The sequence below is a fragment of the Lepisosteus platostomus genome, chromosome 5 (genome assembly GCF_059453375.1).
Source record: "Lepisosteus platostomus isolate fLepPlt1 chromosome 5, fLepPlt1.hap1, whole genome shotgun sequence".
In the NCBI taxonomy this organism is placed as follows: Eukaryota; Metazoa; Chordata; class Actinopteri; order Semionotiformes; family Lepisosteidae; genus Lepisosteus; species Lepisosteus platostomus.
This window is the reverse complement of record NC_142615.1, coordinates 3,652,579-3,677,080: the sequence shown is the minus strand read 5'-3', so window position 1 is coordinate 3,677,080 and position 24,502 is coordinate 3,652,579. Positions and strand designations below refer to the sequence as shown.

Below are 24,502 nucleotides of genomic sequence, written 5' to 3'. Positions count from 1 at the left end.
GTCTACATGGGAGACAGACAAGACACACAGGAGGAGGGGCTGGGATGGAGCTCAGGGTTCGATAACTGAAGAGGAGAACTTGTTTCAGATCAGACACCTTCCAGCCATGTGTTCACACCCCTCGCTCCTCTCACCCCACTACAGGATGACCACGGGACATTGCTGCAGCCTCATAAAGGGCATGGAAGAGGCTGCCAGTGGCTGCTTCGGCGGCTGACCCAGAGATCTCCTCCAGCTGTTTTTCAGAACATTCACCCAGCATAACCTGATTCCATTGCTACAGAGCGTTTTCACAGGAGGACCTGCGTCCTGTTACTGCACCAAGACTGTAAGAGAGGCTACAAGTGAGAGGCTCATCCTGCTAGAGTAGATCAGAGGACCTCATCCAGCCCCTTCTCAAAGGATCACAGATCAAGTGTAGTAGAGCAGCAATTGGTATAGTACAGTACAGTATAGTGTAGTGTAGTACAGTAGTGTATTATACAGTAGAGTGTAGTACAGTAGAGTATCTTATTGTACAGTATGATACAGTATAGTGTAGTACAGTAGTGTAACATAGTAAAGTACAGTAGGCAGTCCACTGGAGACAGCTGTCTCCTGTCCCAGGACTGGGGCTCTGACGGGAGACAGTCCACTGAAGACAGTTGTCTCCTCTCCAAGAACTGGGGCTCAGATGACAGACAGTCCACTGGAGACAGCTGTCTCCTGTCCCAGGACTGGGGCTCTGACGGGAGACAGTCCACTGAAGACAGTTGTCTCCTCTCCAAGAACTGGGGCTCAGATGACAAGACAGTCCACTGGAGACAGCTGTCTCCTGTCCCAGGACTGGGGCTCTGATGGGAGACAGTCCACTGGAGACGGCTGTCTGGGGCTGTGATGAGTATGGAAATGCTGTGAGTGGTCTCACCCTGTCACCATGAGAAGGCAGGATTTCGAATATCTCTACCCAGCTTCCTGTGAAACCCACAGCCTGCAACCGGAGTTCCTCTTCCCGGAACAGAACTGCTGAACCACAGAGCTCGTGAGCTTAAATCGGCACGGTGCAGATTCCCTACGATAAAAAAAATCTCTCCTCACAACGGAGCTTGTGAAACATCGCCCTGCTCCTCTTGGCTATGGAAACGCTTTCAGGTTACACAGTGAGCCCTGGAACACCTTTCAGAGGAAACCCACAAGTCCATCCAGAATTTCTGAGGTCCAGTCCATCCTCACCAGACGTACGTGAATCCAGGGCCACAGGGGGGCAGCTGGAGTCTGTCCCAGCAAGCAACAGGTACAAGGCAGGGTTCACCCTGGACAGGACAGCAGTCCATCACAGGACACACACACACTCACACACCCTGGACAGGACACCAGTCCATCACAGGACACACACACACACTCACACACCCTGGACAGGACACCAGTCCATCACAGGACACACACACACACACCCTGGACAGGACACCAGTCCATCACAGGACACACACACACACACACACCCTGGACAGGACACCAGTCCATCACAGGACACACACACACCCTGGACAGGACACCAGTCCATCACAGGACACACACACACCCTGGACAGGACACCAGTCCATCACAGGACACACACACACCCTGGACAGGACACCAGTCCATCACAGGACACACACACACCCTGGACAGGACACCAGTCCATCACAGGACACACACACACTCACACACCCTGGACAGGACACCAGTCCATCACAGGACACACACACACACACTCACACACCCTGGACAGGACACCAGTCCATCACAGGACACACACACACACTCACACACCCTGGACAGGACACCAGTCCATCACAGGACACACACACACACTCACACACCCTGGACAGGACACCAGTCCATCACAGGACACACACACACACTCACACACCCTGGACAGGACACCAGTCCATCACAGGACACACACACACACTCTCACACCCTGGACAGGACACCAGTCCATCACAGGACACACACACACTCACACACCCTGGACAGGACACCAGTCCATCACAGGACACACACACACACACACACCCTGGACAGGACACCAGTCCATCACAGGACACACACACACACCCTGGACAGGACACCAGTCCATCACAGGACACACACACTCACACACCCTGGACAGGACACCAGTCCATCATAGGACACACACACACACTCACACACCCTGGACAGGACAGCAGTCCATCACAGGACACACACACACCCTGGACAGGACACCAGTCCATCACAGGACACACACACACCCTGGACAGGACACCAGTCCATCACAGGACACACACACACACACCCTGGACAGGACACCAGTCCATCACAGGACACACACACACACACCCTGGACAGGACACCAGTCCATCACAGGACACACACACACACACCCTGGACAGGACACCAGTCCATCACAGGACACACACACACACACCCTGGACAGGACACCAGTCCATCACAGGACACACACACACACACCCTGGACAGGACACCAGTCCATCACAGGACACACACACACACACCCTGGACAGTGTGGAAATCCTGCCCCCGACACCAACAGACTGGGAGCCCCTTCACTCTCCAGCCCCCCACACTGACACTGGGAGCCCCCTCACTCTCCAGCCCCCCACACTGACACTGGGAGCCCCCTCACTCTCCAGCCCCCCACACTGACACTGGGAGCCCCCTCACTCTCCAGCCCCCCACACACTGACACTGGGAGCCCCCTCACTCTCCAGCCCCCCACACTGACACTGGGAGCCCCCTCACTCTCCTGCCCCCCCCACACTGACACTGGGAGCCCCCTCACTCTCCAGCCCCCCACACTGACACTGGGAGCCCCCTCACTCTCCAGCCCCCCCGAGAGAAGACAGTCCTGCTCTTACCTGAGAGGGATCCTCCGGCCAGGGAGAGGAGGACCAGCAGGAGAAGCTCTGGGGCTCCTCTGAGTCCCTCCATGACTCTGCGCTCTGAGAGAGTGAACTGAGGGAGCTCAGCTCTTCCTCTCCTGCCTGCAGCCCAGTTCTGCACACTTCCTGCGTGAAGCTCTGTGTTTCTCCACTCTGCGTGTTTCCTCTGAGAGGGAAGGTCTAAGACTCTCTCTCTGCTGCCACACTTGACTGTTCAACTCTCTTGACCTCCCTGTCGAGAGTCGGTGATGTCAGTGGGGGCCCTGTGAGGGTCTGGTTCCTCATCAGCCAGAACAGACACGTCAGCGGTTTCCTCTGCTGGTTTCGGGTTCATCTGCGACTCCTGCAGTGAATCCTGGGAGCCGGAGGGCCGCGGCTGTGCCGGCGAGCGAGATCGGGCCGGCAGCGGCGGAACGAGACCCTCTGAATGGACACAGCTTGCTCCCCACCCCCACCACCCTCTGCGTAAAGATGCACTTCCTGTCCTGACTGGAGGAGCTCACCCAGCTGTGTCTGGAGAGAAGCCGGGGTATCGGCTTCAACCACAGGGCTGGGCAGCTTGTTCCCCACCCCCGTCCCCCTCTGTGTACAGTAGAGCCCCCTGTCCTGACTGGAGGAGCTCACCCAGCTGTGTCTGGAGAGAAGCCAGGGTATCGGCTTCAACCACAGGGCCGGGCAGCTTGTTCCCTACCCCCACCACTCTCTGTGTAGAGAAGCGCCTCCTGTCCCACTCTATCAGCCCTGGTTTCCTTCACAGATCCAGAGCGCCAGAGCTCACGAGCCCTGGTCCAGTCAGGTCCCAGTGGGTGTGGCTGGGAAACCAACGACCTTCGCTGAGCCCGGAAACACGCTCCCTTACCGCGGCGCCGTGAACTGCGGGGTTTCGCCACTCTGGAAGTCCAGGGCTGTCGAAACCCCTCTTGCTCAAGCCCGCAGGAAGTCTGGCGGGGCGATTCTGTCAACAGCTGCAGCAGCTACACCACCCCTGGCTCCCGCTGAGGAGAGTCTACAAACGGCCTTCGAGTCCACCGAGAAAACAGCACTGGATTCCCTGACAACTCTCAAGGCACAGCTGCACGATTCTCATGAACATGTAAAAACTGATGGAGAATAAGAGTGTTCTATAAGCCCATGGCCAGATCTGACGAGGAGGAGTGTGAGGGTGAAGCTGGAGGTGATCAGACTGAGTGTCTCTCCAGTCCTGTACAGATCCGAGGAGGAGGAGGAGTGTGAGGGTGAAGCTGGAGGTGATCAGACTGAGTGTCTCTCCAGTCCTGTACAGATCTGAGGAGGAGGAGGAGTGTGAGGGTGAAGCTGGAGGTGATCAGACTGAGTGTCTCTCCAGTCCTGTACAGATCTGAGGAGGAGGAGGAGTGTGAGGGTGAAGCTGGAGGTGATCAGACTGAGTGTCTCTCCAGTCCTGCACAGATCTGAGGAGGAGGAGTGTGAGGGTGAAGCTGGAGGTGATCAGACTGAGGGTCTCTCCAGTCCTGTACAGATCTGAGGGGGAGGAGTGTAATTGCGAGTACCAGTACCAGCCTACCTCCTGCACCACCCTCTTCCCTCCAGCAGGGGGCTCCACCTCCCACACAGTGCACACCTCCCTGGTGGCCTGCAGCCTGGCCGGACTGGTCAGCGCCGTGATCGCGACGGAGATCAGGTCTAGACAGAGAGCAGCGGGCGGGAGAGAGAGGCAGCAGATCCCCTAGAGAGACGCCTGCACAGGGCTCACCACTCACCCAGGGGCCCATGTAGGCCGGCAGAACTGTACGAAAGCGGTCTGCTAGCGCCCCCTGCAGTCCCGGGAGAGTCGCTGCAGCTGTGCTGTGGAGACGCGGATTTAAGACTCCTCGCTGTAGCTTCGGTTTCCTCTAGTTGTTTTTTTTGTGGATAAGTGCGCACGCCAAGGTAACTGTTGGTCGAGATGCCACTTCATACATACTGCAATCTGTCTCTGTAATCAGCACACATCACACAATCCTGCTGGATCACAGGCTGGTCTGTGTCTCTGTAATCAGCACACATCACACAATCCTGCTGGATCACAGGCTGGTCTGTGTCTCTATAATCAGCACACATCACACAATCCTGCTGGATCACAGGCTGGTCTGTGTCTCTGTAATCAGCACACATCACACAATCCTGCTGGATCACAGGCTGGCCTGTGTCTCTGTAATCAGCACACATCACACAATCCTAATGGATCACAGGCTGGTCTGTGTCTGTAATCAGCACACATCACACAATCCTAATGGATCACAGGCTGGTCTGTGTCTGTAATCAGCACACATCACACAATCCTGCTGGATCACAGGCTGGTCTGTGTCTGTAATCAGCACACATCACACAATCCTGCTGGATCACAGGCTGGCCTGTGTCTCTGTAATCAGCACACATCACACAATCCTGCTGGATCACAGGCTGGCCTGTGTCTCTGTAATCAGCACACATCACACAATCCTGTGAGACAGCTGGGCTTGCGTGGTGCTCCTGCAGAACAGTGGCTCTTTGTGCCTGGGGACAGGACAGGATGTATCTGGACATGGCGGATCAGACCAGGCTGGACTCCGGGTCCTGGACTGGGGGCCGCTGGTCCTGCTGTCCCAGTGCAGAGTAGTGGACCAGCTTCACGGCCTCCGCGCCGTCCACCTGGAAGACAAACGCCAGGTTTATTCAGTCCATCACAGGACGTCATCCACCCCTCCGTCTCCCCCCAGCTCTCTCCAGGACAGGGTCACAGACTGGGGGAGCTGGAGTCTGTCCCAGCAAGCAACAGGCACAAGGGAGGGCTCACCCTGGACAGGACAGCAGTCCATCACAGGACACACACACTCACACACCCTGGACAGGACAGCAGTCCATCACAGGACACACACACACCCACCCTGGACAGGGCACCAGTCCATCACAGGACACACACACACCCACCCTGGACAGGGCACCAGTCCATCACAGGACACACACCCACCCTGGACAGGGCACCAGTCCATCACAGGACACACACCCACCCTGGACAGGGCACCAGTCCATCACAGGACACACACACTCACACACCCTGGACAGGGCACCAGTCCATCACAGGACACACACACTCACACACCCTGGACAGGGCACCAGTCCATCACAGGACACACACACTCACACACCCTGGACAGGGCACCAGTCCATCACAGGACACACACACTCACACACCCTGGACAGGGCACCAGTCCATCACAGGACACACACACTCACACACCCTGGACAGGACACCAGTCCATCACAGGACACACACACACTCACACACCCTGGACAGGACAGCAGTCCATCACAGGACACACACACACACACCCTGGACAGGACACCAGTCCATCACAGGACACACACACACTCACACACCCTGGACAGGACAGCAGTCCATCACAGGACACACACACACACCCTGGACAGGACAGCAGTCCATCACAGGACACACACACACACACACACACACACACACCCTGGACAGGACAGCAGTCCATCACAGGACACACACACTCACACACCCTGGACAGGACAGCAGTCCATCACAGGACACACACACTCACACACCCTGGACAGGACAGCAGTCCATCACAGGACACACACACTCACACACCCTGGACAGGACAGCAGTCCATCACAGGACACACACACACACACCCTGGACAGGACGCCAGTTCATCACAGGACACACACACTCACACACCCTGGACAGGACACCAGTTCATCACAGGACACACACACTCACACACCCTGGACAGGACACCAGTTCATCACAGGACACACACACACTCACACACCAGTCCATCACAGGACACACACACACACACCCTGGACAGGACAGCAGTCCATCACAGGACACACACACACACACCCTGGACAGGACAGCAGTCCATCACAGGACACACACACACACACACACCCTGGACAGGACAGCAGTCCATCACAGGACACACACACACACACCCTGGACAGGACAGCAGTCCATCACAGGACACACACACACTCACACACCCTGGACAGGACACCAGTTCATCACAGGACACACACACACCCTGGACAGGGCACCAGTCTTAGACACCCCCCCAAGCCTGACACCTACCGGTCCAGCTGTGCGCGGCTCCACGTCGATCCCTGCGAGAGAGAGAGAGAGAGAGAGAGAGAGAGAGAGAGAGAGAGAGAGAGAGAGATAGGCGGTCAGTGAAAGTGGGGTCAGTGCACTGGGGGGGGGGGTGGACACAGCTCAGTGGCATGGCTGAATGGCGGACAGCACCAGAGGGCGTGGGACTCACCAGCGGACAGCAGGTTCTGTAAGGACGCCCCTTCGTTCTTCACGTCCAGGGCTGGGAACAGAAGGGAAACACGTCAGTGTCGGAGGACTTGTTAAGGAGATACGAAGGGTGATGAGCAGAAATCAGGACAGGAGGCTCGTCTGTACACAGAGGGGGGTGGGGGTGGGGAACAAGCTGCCCAGTTGTGTTGTTGAAGCCGATACCCCTGGCTCCTCTCCAGACACAGCTGGGTGAGCTCCTCCAGTCAGGACAGGAGGCTTTTCTGTACACAGAGGGGGGTGGGGGTGGGGAACAAGCTGCCCAGCCCTGTGGTTGAAGCCGATACCCTGGCTCCTCTCCAGACACAGCTGGGTGAGATCACTACCACACAGACCAAGGGGGTTGAACGGCTCTTCCCAACTGTCTACATTGTATGGGCGACAGGGCCTTCTCCTGCTGCGCCCCCAAGCTCTGGAACTCTTTGCCCAAGGATATTAGAGAGTCACCTTTTCTAAACTCCTTCAAATCCAGACTCAAAACCTTCTTCTTCAGAAAAGCCTTTACTTAACTGGTTCCATTCTTCACCCCTCTGCTCTTCTTAATACCATCTTCCACGGTCTCCTCTATTGTTATTGTTGTATTGTTGTAATTATAATTGTGTCCTGTCTTGTGAAATTTTCTTATTTATTGTTGTAGTCTTCTTATTTATTGTTATTGTCATCCTGTAAAGCGCTTTGAGAAGCCACCTTTAAAGGCACTATATAAAATAAAGTTTATTATTATTATAACTGCAACTGTTCTTGTGCTCAACTCTGAGCTGCAGTGCCGGGAGGTGAGCAGTACCGCTTCACGGCCACAAGGTGTCGCCATTGCGCTGCAGAGTCCATGAGGGGGGAGCAGGAGTGACTCTGGGGGGGGGTCAGAATTACCCGAGTCCTGGCGTTTCTGCCTCTTCCACAGGTACAGAGCCCCTCCAATCAGGTGCAACACCACACACAGGGCGACGACGACCGCGATGACCACTGTCGGGACGCAGAGGAAACACAAGCAGCAGGGCGTCAGGAGACGGAGGGGACAGGGGGCAGGCGGTCAGGCTGGCTCAGGCAACAGTGAGCTTACTTCTCCTCCACAGGACATGATCCTCAGGAGACGAGACAGCTCAGGATCTGGCCTGACGGCCTCAAGGCCGCCAGTCTCTACAGTCACTGACCACTGGCTGACCAGTCACTGACCACTGGCTGACCAGTCCTTCTCCTGTCCCTGACCACTGTCTAACCAACTCCTTGACCAGTCCCTGTCCACTCCCTTACCAGTCCCTGACCACTCCTCGACCGGTCCCTGACCACTCCTCGACCGGTCCTCGACCGGTCCCTGTCCCACTGTCCGTCCGCTCCTCGACCGGTCCCTGTCCACTGTCCGTCCGCTCCTCGACCGGTCCCTGTCCCACTGTCCGTCCGCTCCTCGACCGGTCCCTGTCCCACTGTCCGTCCGCTCCTCGACCGGTCCCTGTCCACTGTCCGTCCGCTCCTCGACCGGTCCCTGACCACTGTCCGTCCGCTCCTCGACCGGTCCCTGTCCCACTGTCCGTCCGCTCCTCGACCGGTCCCTGTCCCACTGTCCGTCCGCTCCTCGACCGGTCCCTGTCCCACTGTCCGTCCGCTCCTCGACCGGTCCCTGTCCACTGTCCGGCCGCTCCTCGACCGGTCCCTGTCCACTGTCCGGCCGCTCCTCGACCGGTCCCTGTCCCACTGTCCGTCCGCTCCTCGACCGGTCCCTGTCCCACTGTCCGTCCGCTCCTCGACCGGTCCCTGTCCCACTGTCCGTCCGCTCCTCGACCGGTCCCTGACCACTGTCCGTCCGCTCCTCGACCGGTCCCTGTCCCACTGTCCGTCCGCTCCTCGACCGGTCCCTGTCCACTGTCCGGCCGCTCCTCGACCGGTCCCTGTCCACTGTCCGGCCGCTCCTCGACCGGTCCCTGTCCCACTGTCCGGCCGCTCCTCGACCGGTCCCTGTCCCACTGTCCGTCCGCTCCTCGACCGGTCCCTGTCCCACTGTCCGTCCGCTCCTCGACCGGTCCCTGACCACTGTCCGTCCGCTCCTCGACCGGTCCCTGACCACTGTCCGTCCGCTCCTCGACCGGTCCCTGACTAGAGATCCGTCCGCTCCTCGACCGGTCCCTGTCCACTGTCCGGCCGCTCCTCGACCGGTCCCTGTCCACCGTCTGTGTCTGCTCCTCAACCAGTCCCTGTCCGCTCCTCGACCGGTCCCTGACCACTGTCCGTCCGCTCCTCGACTCCAGACCCACGGCGATCCCCGAAAGCGCGGAGGTGTGGACCGCCAGGGCGGCGGGTCCCGGGAGACGTACCCTTTCCCTGCGAGACCACGGCGCCCGGCCGGGAGGTCAGCTCGGCCTGCCTGCCCCCTGGAGGGAGAGGGAGAGGGAGAGGGGGGCTGGCGTTAAAAACGCGTCACTTCCGAATCCCCGGACGGGATAGTCTTCCTCCTCTGGGCGAGCACGCCCGCAGGTGTCACCTTACACGTTCACACCCTCAAACACACACCCCCCCACACACCCAGCCCAGAAACGCCCCGTTAAACAGGCCGACAGGCCTTCGGAAAGAGACATGCAGACTCCACACAGCAGGATCTACAGTCTGTAACACCCCAGCACCCCCAGAGCTGCCCAGAGCACAGGCCACCAGGGTATAGTAACACTTCTGCCCGTAGAAGTACTATTTCTCACTTACTCTCAGTACTCGGGTCAGGGCTCTCAGTGGGAGTATGTTTAGTATCAGCTGGTACCCCTGAAAAGAGGAGACACTCCTGTAACAGGTCACCCAGGTGCAGCACGGTTTTCTGAATTTGAGCTTGTTAATTGTTTACTTGCCTCCTCTGGTCAAAAGTAGTCAGCGCAGAGCGCAATGGAGTGGAGTTAAGTGCAAGGGAGTGTATCTCAGCATCTCAGAGTTATGGAGTGTATTTCAGTGTCACGGAGTGGAGCAGAGCAGAGCGTAATCAAGTGTACTGTAGTGTAAGGGAGTGGAGTTCAGTGTCACGGAGTGGAGCAGAGCACAATGTCACAAAGTGTATTTCAGTGTAATGGGGTGAAATTCAGTGTAGTTCAGAGGAGGTCAGTGTAACAACACAGGTCACCAGGATATAGTAACACTTATTGTATGTATGTAGAAGTAATATTTCTCACTTACTCTCAGTACTCAGGTCAGGGCTCTCAGTGGGAGTATGTGTAGCACTTGCTGGCATTTCTGAAAAGAGAAGACACTCCTTTAACAGGTCATCCAGGTGCAGCACAGTTTTCAGACTTAAATAGATCTGATTATGAGCTTGTTAAATGTTTAACAGCCTCCTGCAGTCAAAATCAATTAAGAGTCTAATGGAGTGTATTTCAGTGTAATGGAGAGGAGTTCAGCGTTAAAGAGTGAAATTCAGTGTAACGGAGTGGAGCTCAGTGTAACACAACACAGGTCACCAGGATATAGTAACACTTATTGTATGTATGTAGAAGTAATATTTCTCACTTACTCTCAGTACTCAGGTCAGGGCTCTCAGTGGGAGTATGTGTAGCACTTGTTGGCATCCCTGAAAAGAGAAGACACTCCTTTAACAGGTCATCCAGGTGCAGCACAGTGTTCGCACTTAAATAGATCCGATTATGAGCTTGTTAAATGTTTAACAGCCTCCTGCAGTCAAAATCAATTAAGAGTCTAATGGAGTGTATTTCAGTGTAATGGAGAGGAGTTCAGCGTTAGGAGTGAAATTTAGTGTAACGGAGTGGAGCTCAGTGTAACACAACACAGGTCACCAGGATATAGTAACACTTATTGTATGTATGTAGAAGTAATATTTCTCACTTACTCTCAGTACTCAGGTCAGGGCTCTCAGTGGGAGTATGTGTAGTACTTGCTGGCATCCCTGTAAAGAGAACACACTCCTTTAACAGGTCATCCAGGTGCAGCACAGTTTACGCACTTAAATAGATCTGATTATGAGCTTGTTAATTGTTTAACTGTCTCCTGTGGTCAAACGTAATTAAGAGTGTAATGGAGTGAACACAGGTCACCGGGATATAGTAGCACTCACGTATGTAGATTTAAAATTTCTCACTTACTCTCGGTACTCAAGTCATTACTCTCAGTGGCAGTATGCGTAGTACCTGCTGGTATCCCTGAAAAGAGAAGGCACTCCTGTAACAGGTCATCCAGGTGTAGTTATATGAATATGAGCTTGTGAACTGTTTAATTGCCTCCTGTGGTCAAAAGTAACCAGAGCAGAGAGTGTGGAGTTCAGTGTAACAGAGCATATTTCAGTGTAACGGAGTAGAGCAGAGTGCAATAATGTGTATTACAGCGTAACGGAGTGGGGTGTTATGATGTGTATTTCAGTGCAATAAAGTGTATTTCAGTGTAATGGAGTGGAGCAGAGCAGAGTGTCATAAAATCAATTCACAGTACGTGTGACGGGGTGCATTTCAGTGAAACAGAGTGGAGCAGAGCAGAGCGTAATAAAGTGTACTTCAGCGCAACAGAGTGGAACAGAGCGGAGTGCAATAAAATCAATTCACAGTAAGTGTGACGGAGTGTACTTCAGTGCAACATAGTGGAACAGAGCGGAGTGTAATAAAATCAATTCACAGTAAGTGTGACGGAGTGTATTTCAGTGCAACAGAGCGGAGTGTAATAAAATCAATTCACAGTACGTGTGACGCGGTGCATTTCAGTGTAACAGAGTGGAGCAGAGCGTAATTAAGTGTACTTCAGTGAAACAGAGTGGAACAGAGCGGAGTGTAATAAAATCAATTCACAGTAAGTGTGACGGAGTGTATTTCAGTGCAACGGAGTGGAACAGAGCGGAGTGTAATAAAATCAATTCACAGTAAGTGTGACGGAGTGTATTTCAGCGGAATGGAGTGGAACAGAGCGGAGTGTAATAAAATCAATTCACAGTAAGTGTGACGGAGTGTATTTCAGCGGAACGGAGAGGAACAGAGCGGAGTGTAATAAAATCAATTCACAGTAAGTGTGACGGAGTGTATTTCAGTGCAACAGAGTGGAACAGAGTGGAGTGTAATAAAATCAATTCACAGTAAGTGTGACGGAGTGTATTTCAGTGCAAAGGAGTGGAACAGAGCGGAGTGTAATAAAATCAATTCACAGTAAGTGTGACGGAGTGTATTTCAGCGGAATGGAGTGGAACAGAGCGGAGTGTAATAAAATCAATTCACAGTAAGTGTGACGGAGTGTATTTCAGTGCAACAGAGTGGAACAGAGCGGAGTGTAATAAAATCAATTCACAGTAAGTGTGACGGAGTGTATTTCAGCGGAACGGAGAGGAACAGAGCGGAGTGTAATAAAATCAATTCACAGTAAGTGTGACGGAGTGTATTTCAGCGGAATGGAGTGGAACAGAGCGGAGTGTAATAAAATCAATTCACAGTAAGTGTGACGGAGTGTATTTCAGCGGAACGGAGAGGAACAGAGCGGAGTGTAATAAAATCAATTCACAGTAAGTGTGACGGAGTGTATTTCAGCGGAACGGAGAGGAACAGAGCAGACTATAACAGAGCGACACGCTCGATAGCTGCCGCTAGCGACAATACCGTTACCACGAACGCTACTCCTCCCCGCCCACTGACCTGGCAGCACCTCCACTTCCGCCACAGTCCGGCCGTTGCAGGCGTAGTGGCCAGCGTCGGACGGGCGCAGGTCGCGGATGCGCAGGGAGCCCTCGGAGTCCAGGCCGTACTTGTTCTCCGGCCTGCTGCCCGCCGTGTCCACGTCCGAGCTGGCGTACCGGGTCACGATGACCTGCGTGCCCGTCTGCTCGGCGTGAGTCCACTGGACAAAGTGCTTCGGTCCTGGAGGGGGGTGGCCGCAGCGGAGGAGCAGGTGGCTCTGGCCCTCAGGCACCGAGATTCTCTCTGGGGGGGCGGGCGGAGAAAGAGAGACTTTTTACCTACATGCGCTGTACCACCACACTGCTGGGGCCCGCTTCAGTCGGGACTGAACTGGGCTGCAGTTTCTGAAACCTATATCGTCCTGAAACTCACCACCCACAGCCCCACTGGAGCTCAGCCTGGCCTGTACCTGGAGGGGAGACTCCTGGGAGAGCTGAGGCTGCTGCTGGGAGAGGGGGGCCAGCAGGGGGCGCTCTCACCCTGCAGTCTGTGTGGGTCCTGATGCCCCAGTATAGTGATAAGGAGACTGTACTGTAAAAATTGTGCCATCTTTCGGACATTAAACTGTGGCCTGTACTAATTAATTAAACCCCAGGGTGTTTCTGGAGAAGAGTAGGGGTGTTACCCCAGTGTCCTGGCCTGATTCCCCCCCTGGTCTTGACCCATCATGGCCTCCTAATCACCCCCCTCTCTGAACTGGCTCCATCCCTCTGCTCTCCTCCCCACTGAGAGCTGCTGTGTGCTGAGCGGACTGGAGCATCATCCAGGTGGGGGCTGCACACTGGGGGGGGGGGGGGGCTGGAGGGGATCCCCCTGACCCGGGAAGAGCTCTGAGGGGAGGGTCCAGCAAGGCGCTATAGAAGTGTGAGGATTGTTATTCTAATCCTCTGTGTTCGGAGCGCAGCGAAACAGCAAGTAAAAATAAGAGGAGCAGGACTGTGGTTTCAGAGAGGGAAACTGTGGTCCAGCAGCCCCATGTGAGAGCCTCTCAGTTCCTCTCTCCTCCTCCCCCAGCCCGACAGAAATCAGGAACAGACTGCCCCGAGGTTTCGCAGGCCAGGGTGCTCTTGAGAACCGGCTCTCGCCCCGACTCTCGCTGGGGCCAGCGACGGGCGACAGCCGGGGCTCGACTGAGGAACGACTAGAGAGCCCGGCAGGAGATCTCGTCGCACTGTGAGCGAGAGAGAGTGAGAGTGTGAAAAAGAGAGAGAGAGAGTGAGAGTGTGAAAGAGAGAGAAAGTGTGCGGTGTGGGTGTATGTGTGTGAGAGAGTGTGCGAATGAATAAAGAGTCCGGCAGGAGATCTCATCACACTGCGAGAGATTGAGAGTGTGCGGTGTGAGTGTGTAAGTGTGTAAGGGTGTGGTGTATGCGGTGTGCGCAGTGTGTGTGTGCTGTGAGTGTGTGCAGTGTGCGAGAGTGTGCAGTGTGAGTGTGTGCTGTGAGTGTGTGCAGTATGCGGTGTGTGCAGTGTGCGAGAGTGTGTGCAGTGTGCAGTGTGCGAGAGTGTGTGCTGTGAGTGTGTGGAGTGTGCAGTATGCGGTGTGTGCAGTGTGCGAGAGTGTGTGCTGTGAGTGTGTGGAGTATGCGGTGTGTGCAGTGTGCAGTGTGCGAGAGTGTGTGCTGTGAGTGTGTGCAGTGTGCAGTGTGCGAGAGTGTGCAGTGTGCGAGAGTGTGTGCTGTGAGTGTGCGGGAGTATGCGGTGTGTGCAGTGTGCGAGAGTGTGCGGTGTGTGCAGTGTGCAGTGTGCTGTGAGTGTGTGGAGTATGCGGTGTGCGAGAGTGTGTGCTGTGAGTGTGTGGAGTATGCGGTGTGCGAGAGTGTGTGCTGTGAGTGTGTGGAGTATGCGGTGTGTGCAGTGTGCGAGAGTGTGCAGTGTGTGTGTAGTGTGAGAATGCAGTGTGTGCAGTGTGCGCTGTGCGTGTGGAGTATGCGGTGTGTGCAGTGTGCGAGAGTGTGCAGTGTGTGTGTAGTGTGAGAATGCAGTGTGCGCAGTGTGCGCTGTGCGTGTGGAGTATGCGGTGTGTGCAGTGTGCGAGAGTGTGCGGTGTGAGAATGCAGTGTGCGCTGTGTGTGAGTGAGTGTGCGGTGTGTGTGTGCGCAGTGTGTGTGGCCAGGCTGGTAGAGAACACAGACCCGTGACCGGGGCCTGAAACCGTTACTTCCCCCTCGATCCGAAACAGAGAGCCCAGGAGCCCTGGCCCCGCGGCGGTGGGGATGAGGAACGGTTCTCCCCGCCCGCCGCCCTCAGATTCACCGACCCTGCAGAAACCCGCGCTCGGCTCTTCACCAGCGGCCCTCGCACCCCCACCACCGCTACCACAGCAGACCAGCCGCGGTGCCGCCAAGCCCAGCTCAACCCAGCGAGGCCTCCCAGCCGGGGACGAGCAGAGCAGAGCAGAAAACCCGCCGTACGACAAGAGCGTGAGGCCGAAGAGGGCGCTCGCTTCCTCTGGCTCGGGAAGCGAGCCGCTGTTGAACAACGCGTTTTCTCAAGCTTGCGAATCTGGTTTCTCAAGCTGTCCGACTGAGCGACGTCGTCGGACGCCGTTGTGCGCCGTGGTGCTGTCCAGCTGTGGTGCTGCACTACTGCCGGACTCCCCCCCCACCAAGAATATACGTTTCTCAGTCTATTCGACGTATCTGCACTGAACCCGTCACCTGCAGAACTCGCGTTTTCAAACAATTTTGGACCCTCTTTTGGAGCGACAGCTGCAGGGCTTGGCAAAAAACTCCGGCCGAATTCTCTTCTCAAGGAGACGACGAAACAACACCTCCCCTGCATTTCAACTCCATCCTGAAGCACAGCAGGCGCATCAGAACGTGTCCGGTCCTTGCCGAGACCCTAACGCCGGCTCGGGGCCTGCCTGGATCACGCACGCGGTGTGAAAGAAAAGAGCTCAGCGGGTCCCCTCCGGCTCGACAAGCGCGAGACCGAGACCGCAGCCTGTGGCTTCCCTCGGTCACTCAACCTCACGTTCGCCGTTCCTCGTCTCCACCCTCCCCCCCTCCCGGCCCCGGTGCGCGCTCTGTGCAGCCTATACCCCCCCCCGGGGGGTCCGGGACCACGGCGGCGGCGTTACCTGGCCCGGAGCAGCCCCCCAGGGAGAGCAGCGCCAACAGCAGCAGGAACATCGCGGCGCGGCCCGGGCTCCTCATCTGTCCGGCGGGGAGGACGGGGAGAGACTCTGGACACTTCCTCTTCTGAGGCAGAGGGACTTTCACGCTGCCCAAGGGGGGGGGGGGGTTGGCTCTTCCTGTATTCAAGCAAAGCAACACAACAGCAGGACGACAGACAGGCCCATACATACCACAGATCTTGCCCTTTTGCCCAGCCGGGGGCGGGGGGAGGAGGAGGCAGGAAGGGCAGGCAGAAACAGGATCCAATTAAGCAATTAAGCACGGCTGTTACAGGCGACAGTGGTGAAGAACCGAATCTCGGGGGATCCCTTCAGCGCCCCCCCGCCGGAGAGCGAAGGCATGACTGCACCTACGGGCCTTGGCACAGCGTCACCGCTTCGACAGGTTTCAAGAAATCGAAAGCGCTTTGTTGAAAAAGGAAAGCCCACCAACTCCCCCCTCCACACACACATTTGTCAGAACAGCACGCCGTCAGTCACGCCCTTAACTTGTCACGGTGTTGCTACCGGTGTGTGTGTGTGTGTGTGTGTGTGGAGGATACTGCACGCAGGGTCTGTGTGTGTGTGTGTGGAGGATACTGCACGCAGGGTCAGTGTGTGTGTGTGTGTGTAGGATACTGCACGCAGGGTCAGTGTGTGTGTGTGTGTGTGTGTGGAGGATACTGCACGCAGGGTCTGTGTGTGTGTGTGTGTGGAGGATACTGCACGCAGGGTCTGTGTGTGTGTGTGTGTGTGTGGAGGATACTGCACGCAGGGTCTGTGTGTGTGTGTGTGTGGAGGATACTGCACGCAGGGTCTGTGTGTGTGTGTGTGTGGAGGATACTGCACGCAGGGTCTGTGTGTGTGTGTGTGTGGAGGATACTGCACGCAGGGTCTGTGTGTGTGTGTGTGTGGAGGATACTGCACGCAGGGTCTGTGTGTGTGTGTGTGTGTGTGTGTGGAGGATACTGCACGCAGGGTCTGTGTGTGTGTGTGTGTGGAGGATACTGCACGCAGGGTCTGCACGCACAAGACTCACAAGCGCCAACAGGGAGGAGGGTCGTTCAGGGGGCTTTTATTTTCTGCCTTTTGGAGTAAACAATAATAAAACAAATCTCCCGACAAACGCCACAAGCCCGTCGCCCACCCTTTCAACACCAGGCCGTGACCTTCCTCAGGCCCCACGCGCGACCGCGCACTCCCCACACCCTTGGCCAACGGACTCTCAATTACACAGCTCCCACTGTGGCTATTTACAGTGAAGAGGAAGAGTGCCCTCTAGTGGCAGGAAGAGTTCAGCTGCAATTACGCCACCCCATTTCCCCCCACATGGCCTTCCACACCGCAGGGCTCAGTGACCTCTGTGTCCGAGATCGCAGGACCGGCACAGACCCTGTCCCAGATTGGTCGCTGCACCCAGAGGACCTACCTGTACATCACTGGGGTTCCCCCACGAGATCCCGCAGAGCCGGCACGGATCCCGGCCGCACTGTCTGTATACAGCGGGTTCCTATATACGAGTCCAGATCAAGCTGCTACTGGAAAGATCCCACAGGATCTCCATAGATCCAACACATAAATGTACATCAAGGGGTTTTCCCCATCAGATCCCACAGAATTGTGTATCTATAGGTCCGACGGGTAAATGTTTCAACGGATCTGTACAGATCCAACATGGAACAGCACCTCCAGGGGTTTTCCCCAGAAGATCCCACGGAAAACACCACCCTGGGTGGATCCCACCGTCCCAGGTCTCCAGAGCCACCAGCCAGCGGGTCAGGCCAGTCCATCTGAGCCCCGCGTTACCGATGACCCTCAGCTCAGGACACGTCCGTGAACGGGACCGGGACAAGGACGCAGACGCAGCAGGATGTGGCGAGGACAAATCCGCCCGGATTGTTGGCGATCTTCCGGGTGACCCCTCACGGATCCCGTACAGAGGCTCCCGGGAGTGCGGGAAGATCCCACAGCCTCTTCTCCGCTGGCACCCGACGTGGATCCCCCCCAATCTGTTTCCAGCTACAGCTCCTCCTCTGGTAACGCTGACGCCCTGTACAAGAGAGGTCAGAGCCGACTATTTTCTTAGGAGACTCAGGTCCTTTGGCGTGTGTGGAACACTGCTACACAATTTTTAGGAATCAGTGGCGGCGGCGGCCATCTTCTACGCTGTGGTGTGCTGGGGCAGCAGAATCATGACAAGAGATGCAAATAGGCTCAAGAAACTCATCAAGAAGGCTGGCACTGTGCTGGGGATGAGCCTGGACCCCCTGGAGGTGGTGGCCGAGAGGAGAATGCTGACCAAGCTCACAGCCATCATGAACAACGCCTCTCATCCGCTTCATGGGACTGTGACTGGGCAGCGGAGCACTTTTAGCAACAGACTGCTCCAGCTCCGGTGTTCAAGGGAACGTTTCCGCAGGTCTCTCCTCCCGGCGGCTGTCAGGGTGTATAACGCTGCCCTAGGCTAGGACTGTTAGCCCTTCATCTGCTCGTCTATGGACAGCATGTTGCTCCATTGTACTTTTTGGACAATCAGTCTGTATAAACCTATGCACATTTTGCACACATTTTATTGTTTTTACAGTGACTATGATCAGCACATTTTGCACACACCTATGTATTTATTTATTTTGTTTGTCTTTTGTTTTTATAACTATTCTGATGTCTGTTTTGCTTGTCTTGGGCTGGACTGCTCTAACACATCAAGTTCCCTACTGGATTAATACAGTATTATTTATCTAGAGCGCCTCGGTCTGCAGGCCTGCTCAGTCCCCAGCAATGGGGGACGCTATGAACGCGAGAGGAGCCAGCGGGGGGGCTCAGGGACTCACAACTGAAAGGTTGCCGGTTCAAGTCCCAGGGCGGAGGGGGTGGGGTGGTGGGGGCACAGCTGTCACACCCCCCAAGCACAGGCCTTCAGTCCAGCAGTCCAGGGGGTCACGAAGAGGAGGAGGAGGAGGAGGAGGAGGAACGGAGGTAAGAGAGAAATTGAAGGATAAGAACGTAAGATCGTGCGGTAAAGTCTGTATAATTCGAGACGGGTTAAGAGCAGAGCCCCGCAGGTCTCGAACCCCAGCGGAAGGGGGGAACTGGGCCGGCACGGGGGGGGGGGGGGGAGGCTCGGGAATGGGTTTGGCTCAACGCCGCGCCCGGAAGGAAAGTCGTGTTGACGAGCAGAGGGGCTGGGAAGGGGGTTTTGGGATTACCGTCTCGTCCACGCCCATGGGGCTGGGCTGCTGCGCCAGAGAGTACACAGGGTCGCCGGGGGTGTCCGGACCTGCGAGGAGAGAGGAGGGCGCAGGGGGGGGGTTACACCAGGGCGGCGGCCATCCCAGAGGGCCTCTTGTCTGCGGACACGCCAACGACCTGAGGTGTTTTAATACAGGCCAACAGATTCACTTTCACGTGTCTGGACTGTATACAAGAGCTGGGAGACTCTTATATGTATTCAACGTACCTTTTCCAGCCAGTTTAGTCTCCTGGATTTCCGCGTATTCCGAATCCTGACTTCTCGAACCTGAAGAACAGCAGAGCGCAGCGGTCAGCCAGTCACACATAAATCCTGTCTCATCCTTTTGGCTGCAGTCTCTCCACACCTCACCTCCCCGGGCAGGAGTGCGAGAGAGTGCGAGAGAGTGCGAGAGAGTGCGAGAGAGTGCGAGAGAGTGCGAGAGAGTGCGAGAGAGTGCGAGAGAGTGCGAGAGAGTGCGAGAGAGTGCGAGAGAGTGCAGCAGGACAGTGCACTAGAGTGCAGTAGAATACACCAGAGGTCAGCAGACTGTAGTAAAGTGCAGTAGAATACACCAGAGGTCAGCAGACTGTAGTAAAGTGCAGTAGAATACACCAGAGGTCAGCAGACTGTAGTAAAGTGCAGTAGAATACACCAGAGGTCAGCAGAGTGCAGTAGAATACACCAGAGGTCAGCAGAGTGCAGTAGAGGTCAGCAGAGTGCAGTCGGCTGTAGTAAAGTGCAGTAGAATACAGTGTCTGTACTGTATATAAGAGCTGGGAGACCCCAGTGTGTGTCTGTCCTGTGTGTACTGAGCTCAGGAAAGACTGTCTCCTGGATCACACGTGTCTGGACTGTATAGAAGAGCTGGGAGACCCCGGTGTGTGTCTGTCCTGTGTGTACTGAGCTCAGGAAAGACCGTCTCCTGGATCACACGTGTCTGGACTGTATACAAGAGCTGGGAGACCCCAGTGTGTGTCTGTCCTGTGTGTACTGAGCTCAGGAAAGACTGTCTCCTGGATCACACGTGTCTGGACTGTATACAAGAGCTGGGAGACCCCAGTGTGTGTCTGTCCTGTGTGTACTGAGCTCAGGAAAGACTGTCTCCTGGATCACACGTGTCTGGACTGTATACAAGAGCTGGGAGACCCCAGTGTGTGTCTGTCCTGTGTGTACTGAGCTCAGGAAAGACTGTCTCCTGGATCACACGTGTCTGGACTGTATACAAGAGCTGGGAGACCCCGGTGTGTGTCTGTCCTGTGTGTACTGAGCTCAGGAGAGACTGTCTCCTGGATCACACGCGTCTGGACTGTATACAAGAGCTGGGAGACCCCGGTGTGTGTCTGTCCTGTGTGTACTGAGCTCAGGAAAGACTGTCTCCTGGATCACACGTGTCTGGACTGTATACAAGAGCTGGGGGACTCTTATATGTATTAAATGTACCTTTTCCAGCCAGTTTAGTCTCCTGGATTTCCGCGTATTCCGAATCCTGACTTCTCGAACCTGAAAAACAGCAGAGCGCAGCGGTCAGACAGTCACACATAAATCTTGTCTCATCCTTTTGGCTGCAGTCTCTCCACACCTCACCTCCCCGAGCAGGAGTGCGAGAGAGTGCGAGAGAGTGCGAGAGAGTGCGAGAGAGTGCGAGAGAGTGCGAGAGAGTGCGAGAGAGTGCGAGAGAGTGCGAGAGAGTGCGAGAGAGTGCGAGAGAGTGCGAGAGAGTGCGAGAGAGTGCGAGAGAGTGCGAGAGAGTGCAGCAGGACAGTGCATTAAAGTGCAGTAGAATACAGCAGGACAGTGCACTAGAGTGTAGACTGTAGTAAAGTGCAGGAGAATACAGCAGAGTGCAGCAGACTGTAGTCAAGTGTAGTAAAGTGCAGTAGAATACAGCAGAGTGCAGCAGAGGTAAGCAGAGTGCAGTAGGCTGTAGTAAAGTGCAGTAGAATACAGCAGAGTGCAGCAGACTGTAGTCAAGTGTAGTAAAGTGCAGTAGAATACAGCAGAGTGCAGTAGAGGGCAGCAGAGGGCAGTAGGCTGAAGTAAAGTGCAGTAGAATACAGGAGAGGTCAGCAGAGTGCAGCAGAGGTCAGCAGAGTGCAGCAGACTGTAGTAAAGTGCAGGAGAATACAGCAGAGTGCAGCAGACTGTAGTCAAGTGTAGTAAAGTGCAGTAGAATACAGCAGAGGTCAGCAGAGTGCAGTAGAATACACCAGAGGTCAGCAGAGTGCAGTAGAGGTCAGCAGAGTGCAGTCGGCTGTAGTAAAGTGCAGTAGAATACAGTGTCTGTACTGTATATAAGAGCTGGGAGACCCCAGTGTGTGTCTGTCCTGTGTGTACTGAGCTCAGGAAAGACTGTCTCCTGGATCACACGTGTCTGGACTGTATAGAAGAGCTGGGAGACCCCAGTGTGTGTCTGTCCTGTGTGTACTGAGCTCAGGAAAGACTGTCTCCTGGATCACACGTGTCTGGACTGTATACAAGAGCTGGGAGACCCCGGTGTGTGTCTGTCCTGTGTGTACTGAGCTCAGGAGAGACTGTCTCCTGGATCACACGTGTCTGGACTGTATACAAGAGCTGGGAGACCCCGGTGTGTGTCTGTCCTGTGTGTACTGAGCTCAGGAAAGACTGTCTCCTGGATCACACGTGTCTGGACTGTATACAAGAGCTGGGGGACTCTTATATGTATTAAATGTACCTTTTCCAGCCAGTTTAGTCTCCTGAATTTCCGCGTATTCCGAATCCTGACTTCTCGAACCTGAAGAACAGCAGAGCGCAGCGGTCAGACAGTCACACATAAATCTGGTCTCATCCTTTTAGCTGCAGGCCCCCCACACCTCACCCCCCCGAGCAGCGACTGTCCCCCACGTATCCGCCGCCAAAGATCTGAAGACCGACGGGGGACGGAAGGCGTAGGGACGTGAACTTACCGCCGGCAGGGGGTCCTGGCACCTCGGGGGGCAGGTAGAGGGACTGGGGCCGGGCGTCTAGGAGAGACGGAGCGAAGGGCCCGTCAGAGACAGAGAGAGGCCGCACCGCGAGAGAATACAGCAGGACAGCGCACGAGAGTGCGCGAGAGTAGACAGCAGGACAGCGCGCGAGAGTAGACAGCAGGACAGCGCGCGAGAGTAGACAGCAGGACAGCGCGCGAGAGTGCAGGAGAATACAGCAGAGTGCAGCAGACTGTAGTAAAGTGCAGTAGAATACAGCAGAGGTCAGTAGAGGTCAGTAGAATACAGCAGAGGTCAGCAGAGTTACATGTGGTGCAGTAGAGGCTCTGTTCCCTCTCATGATCTGCGGTATGAGGAAGTTCCATCACTCACTGCGGCTCCCTGTGTCTGTGTGATTGATTTCATCATAGACATGTTCCGCATTCCTCCTGCCCCCTGCAACAGGACAGCACAGACACTGAGTTCTCACGCTGACGGGGAAAATACTCTATATATACACTCATTTCACTCCATGCAATGTTCCTCAGAGACCCTAAACTCCGAACGTCCAGGGACATTTTACACATTTGCCTTGCACACGGCTGGCAGCCCCGGCCCCAGGGCCGAGACCGGGCTTCTGATCCGACTCTCCCCTTCGATCCGCACAGCTCAGTGCTGCGACCAGGCATTCGCAGCGCAAAGCGACACCGCAGCAGGAGACGCACCTCTTCTCCTGGAGCTCCGCCTCCAGACGACGGCGGCCAGCCCTGCCACAGCACCGACCGCAGCGATGGCAACAACTGCGCTCCAAAGGACTGGAAACGAAAGGCAGGGGTAAAATCAGACACTGTGTTTCCACCTCTCACACTCCTCCTCCTCAGATCTGTACAGGACTGGAAAGACACTCAGTCTGATCACCTCCAGCTTCACCCTCACACTCCTCCTCCTCAGATCTGTACAGGACTGGAGAGACACTCAGTCTGATCACCTCCAGCTTCGCCCTCGCACTCCTCCTCCTCCTCAGATCTGTACAGGACTGGAGAGACACTCAGTCTGATCACCTCCAGCTTCACCCTCACACTCCTCCTCCTCCTCAGATCTGTACAGGACTGGAGAGACACTCAGTCTGATCACCTCCAGCTTCACCCCCACACTCCTCCTCCTCCTCAGATCTGTACAGGACTGGAGAGACACTCAGTCTGATCGCCTCCAGCTTCACCCTCACACTCCTCCTCCTCCTCAGATCTGTACAGGACTGGAGAGACACTCAGTCTGATCACCTCCAGCCTCACCCTCACACTCCTCCTCCTCCTCAGATCTGTACAGGACTGGAGAGACACTCAGTCTGATCACCTCCAGCTTCACCCTCACACTCCTCCTCCTCCTCAGATCTGTACAGGACTGGAGAGACACTCAGTCTGATCACCTCCAGCTTCACCCTCACACTCCTCCTCCTCAGATCTGTCCAGGACTGGAGAGACACTCAGTCTGATCACCTCCAGCTTCACCCTCACACTCCTCCTCCTCAGATCTGTACAGGACTGGAGAGACACTCAGTCTGATCACCTCCAGCTTCACCCTCACACTCCTCCTCCTCAGATCTGTACAGGACTGGAGAGACACTCAGTCTGATCACCTCCAGCTTCACCCTCACACTCCTCCTCCTCAGATCTGTACAGGACTGGAGAGACACTCAGTCTGATCACCTCCAGCTTCACCCTCACACTCCTCCTCCTCAGATCTGTACAGGACTGGAGAGACACTCAGTCTGATCACCTCCAGCTTCACCCTCACACTCCTCCTCCTCCTCAGATCTGTACAGGACTGGAGAGACACTCAGTCTGATCACCTCCAGCTTCACCCTCACACTCCTCCTCCTCAGATCTGTCCAGGACTGGAGAGACACTCAGTCTGATCACCTCCAGCTTCACCCTCACGCTCCTCCTCCTCAGTCCAGGTCATCAGCATTTTCCTATCATGTGACTTTTGGGGGCCGTTTTAAATATCTGTTCTCCCATTTCTTGCTCTGAAGCGCTATTCTCGGCCCGAAAGCCACAAAATACACGAGACGCTAGCAGCCGAAATCGAAACCAGGCGACTGCACGTCTGCACTTCTTCACCGGGCTGAGGAGCGTGCGGCTTCCAGCAGGCCGAGACGCAGAGAGAGAACTACAAAGAGCACGAGCCAGAGCGCCCCCCCGTCTCGGCCCTTCGAGAAACCACTTCCTGCTGCGCGACTGTCTCCTGAACACGCTGCTCTCTCTCTCCACCGCGGCTGTGCGATGAAATGAACTACTGGGAAGCACAGAAAAAAGAAAGAGAAGTGTGTGTGTGTGGGGTACATCTTTGCACAAAGGGT

At 55.6% G+C, this 24,502-nt stretch overlaps 2 protein-coding genes across 18 annotated transcripts in view; both read right to left on the bottom strand.

The window, feature by feature from the left end:
* The window catches only part of LOC148662529 (protein turtle homolog B-like), a 53,567-nt gene that overhangs the window by 9,386 nt on the left and 19,679 nt on the right, over window positions 1–24,502 (bottom strand). The window contains exons 5-12 of one of the 17 annotated variants that reach the window (XM_088631193.1): window positions 22,869–22,958; window positions 22,537–22,599; window positions 22,144–22,200; window positions 21,912–21,971; window positions 20,660–20,719; window positions 19,445–19,504; window positions 19,194–19,264; window positions 17,043–18,037 (exon numbers count right to left, since the gene is read on the bottom strand). The exons of 12 other annotated variants lie outside the window; for them this stretch is intronic. In XM_088631193.1, coding sequence (XP_088487319.1) covers window positions 17,591–18,037; window positions 19,194–19,264; window positions 19,445–19,504; window positions 20,660–20,719; window positions 21,912–21,971; window positions 22,144–22,200; window positions 22,537–22,599; window positions 22,869–22,958 — 908 coding nt within the window. In that variant the 3' untranslated portion in view covers window positions 17,043–17,590. Of the gene's footprint in view, window positions 1–2,882; window positions 3,268–17,042; window positions 18,038–18,735; window positions 18,902–19,193; window positions 19,265–19,444; window positions 19,505–20,659; window positions 20,720–21,911; window positions 21,972–22,143; window positions 22,201–22,536; window positions 22,600–22,868; window positions 22,959–24,502 lie in introns of those variants that run through there. 4 more of the 17 variants (XM_088631198.1, XM_088631194.1, XM_088631195.1 and 1 more) reach the window with 4 other exon arrangements.
* Window positions 5,207–16,350, bottom strand: LOC148662530 (uncharacterized). Its single transcript, XM_088632853.1, has 13 exons — window positions 16,272–16,350; window positions 15,952–16,125; window positions 12,828–13,112; window positions 11,304–11,360; window positions 11,051–11,107; window positions 10,718–10,774; window positions 10,384–10,440; window positions 9,925–9,981; window positions 9,543–9,599; window positions 8,107–8,199; window positions 7,199–7,249; window positions 7,009–7,040; window positions 5,207–5,555 (listed from the first exon to the last, which is right to left on the bottom strand). The coding sequence occupies exons 1-13, from the start codon at window positions 16,348–16,350 to the stop codon at window positions 5,457–5,459; spliced, it is 1,155 nt and encodes a 384-aa protein (XP_088488979.1). The 3' UTR covers window positions 5,207–5,456.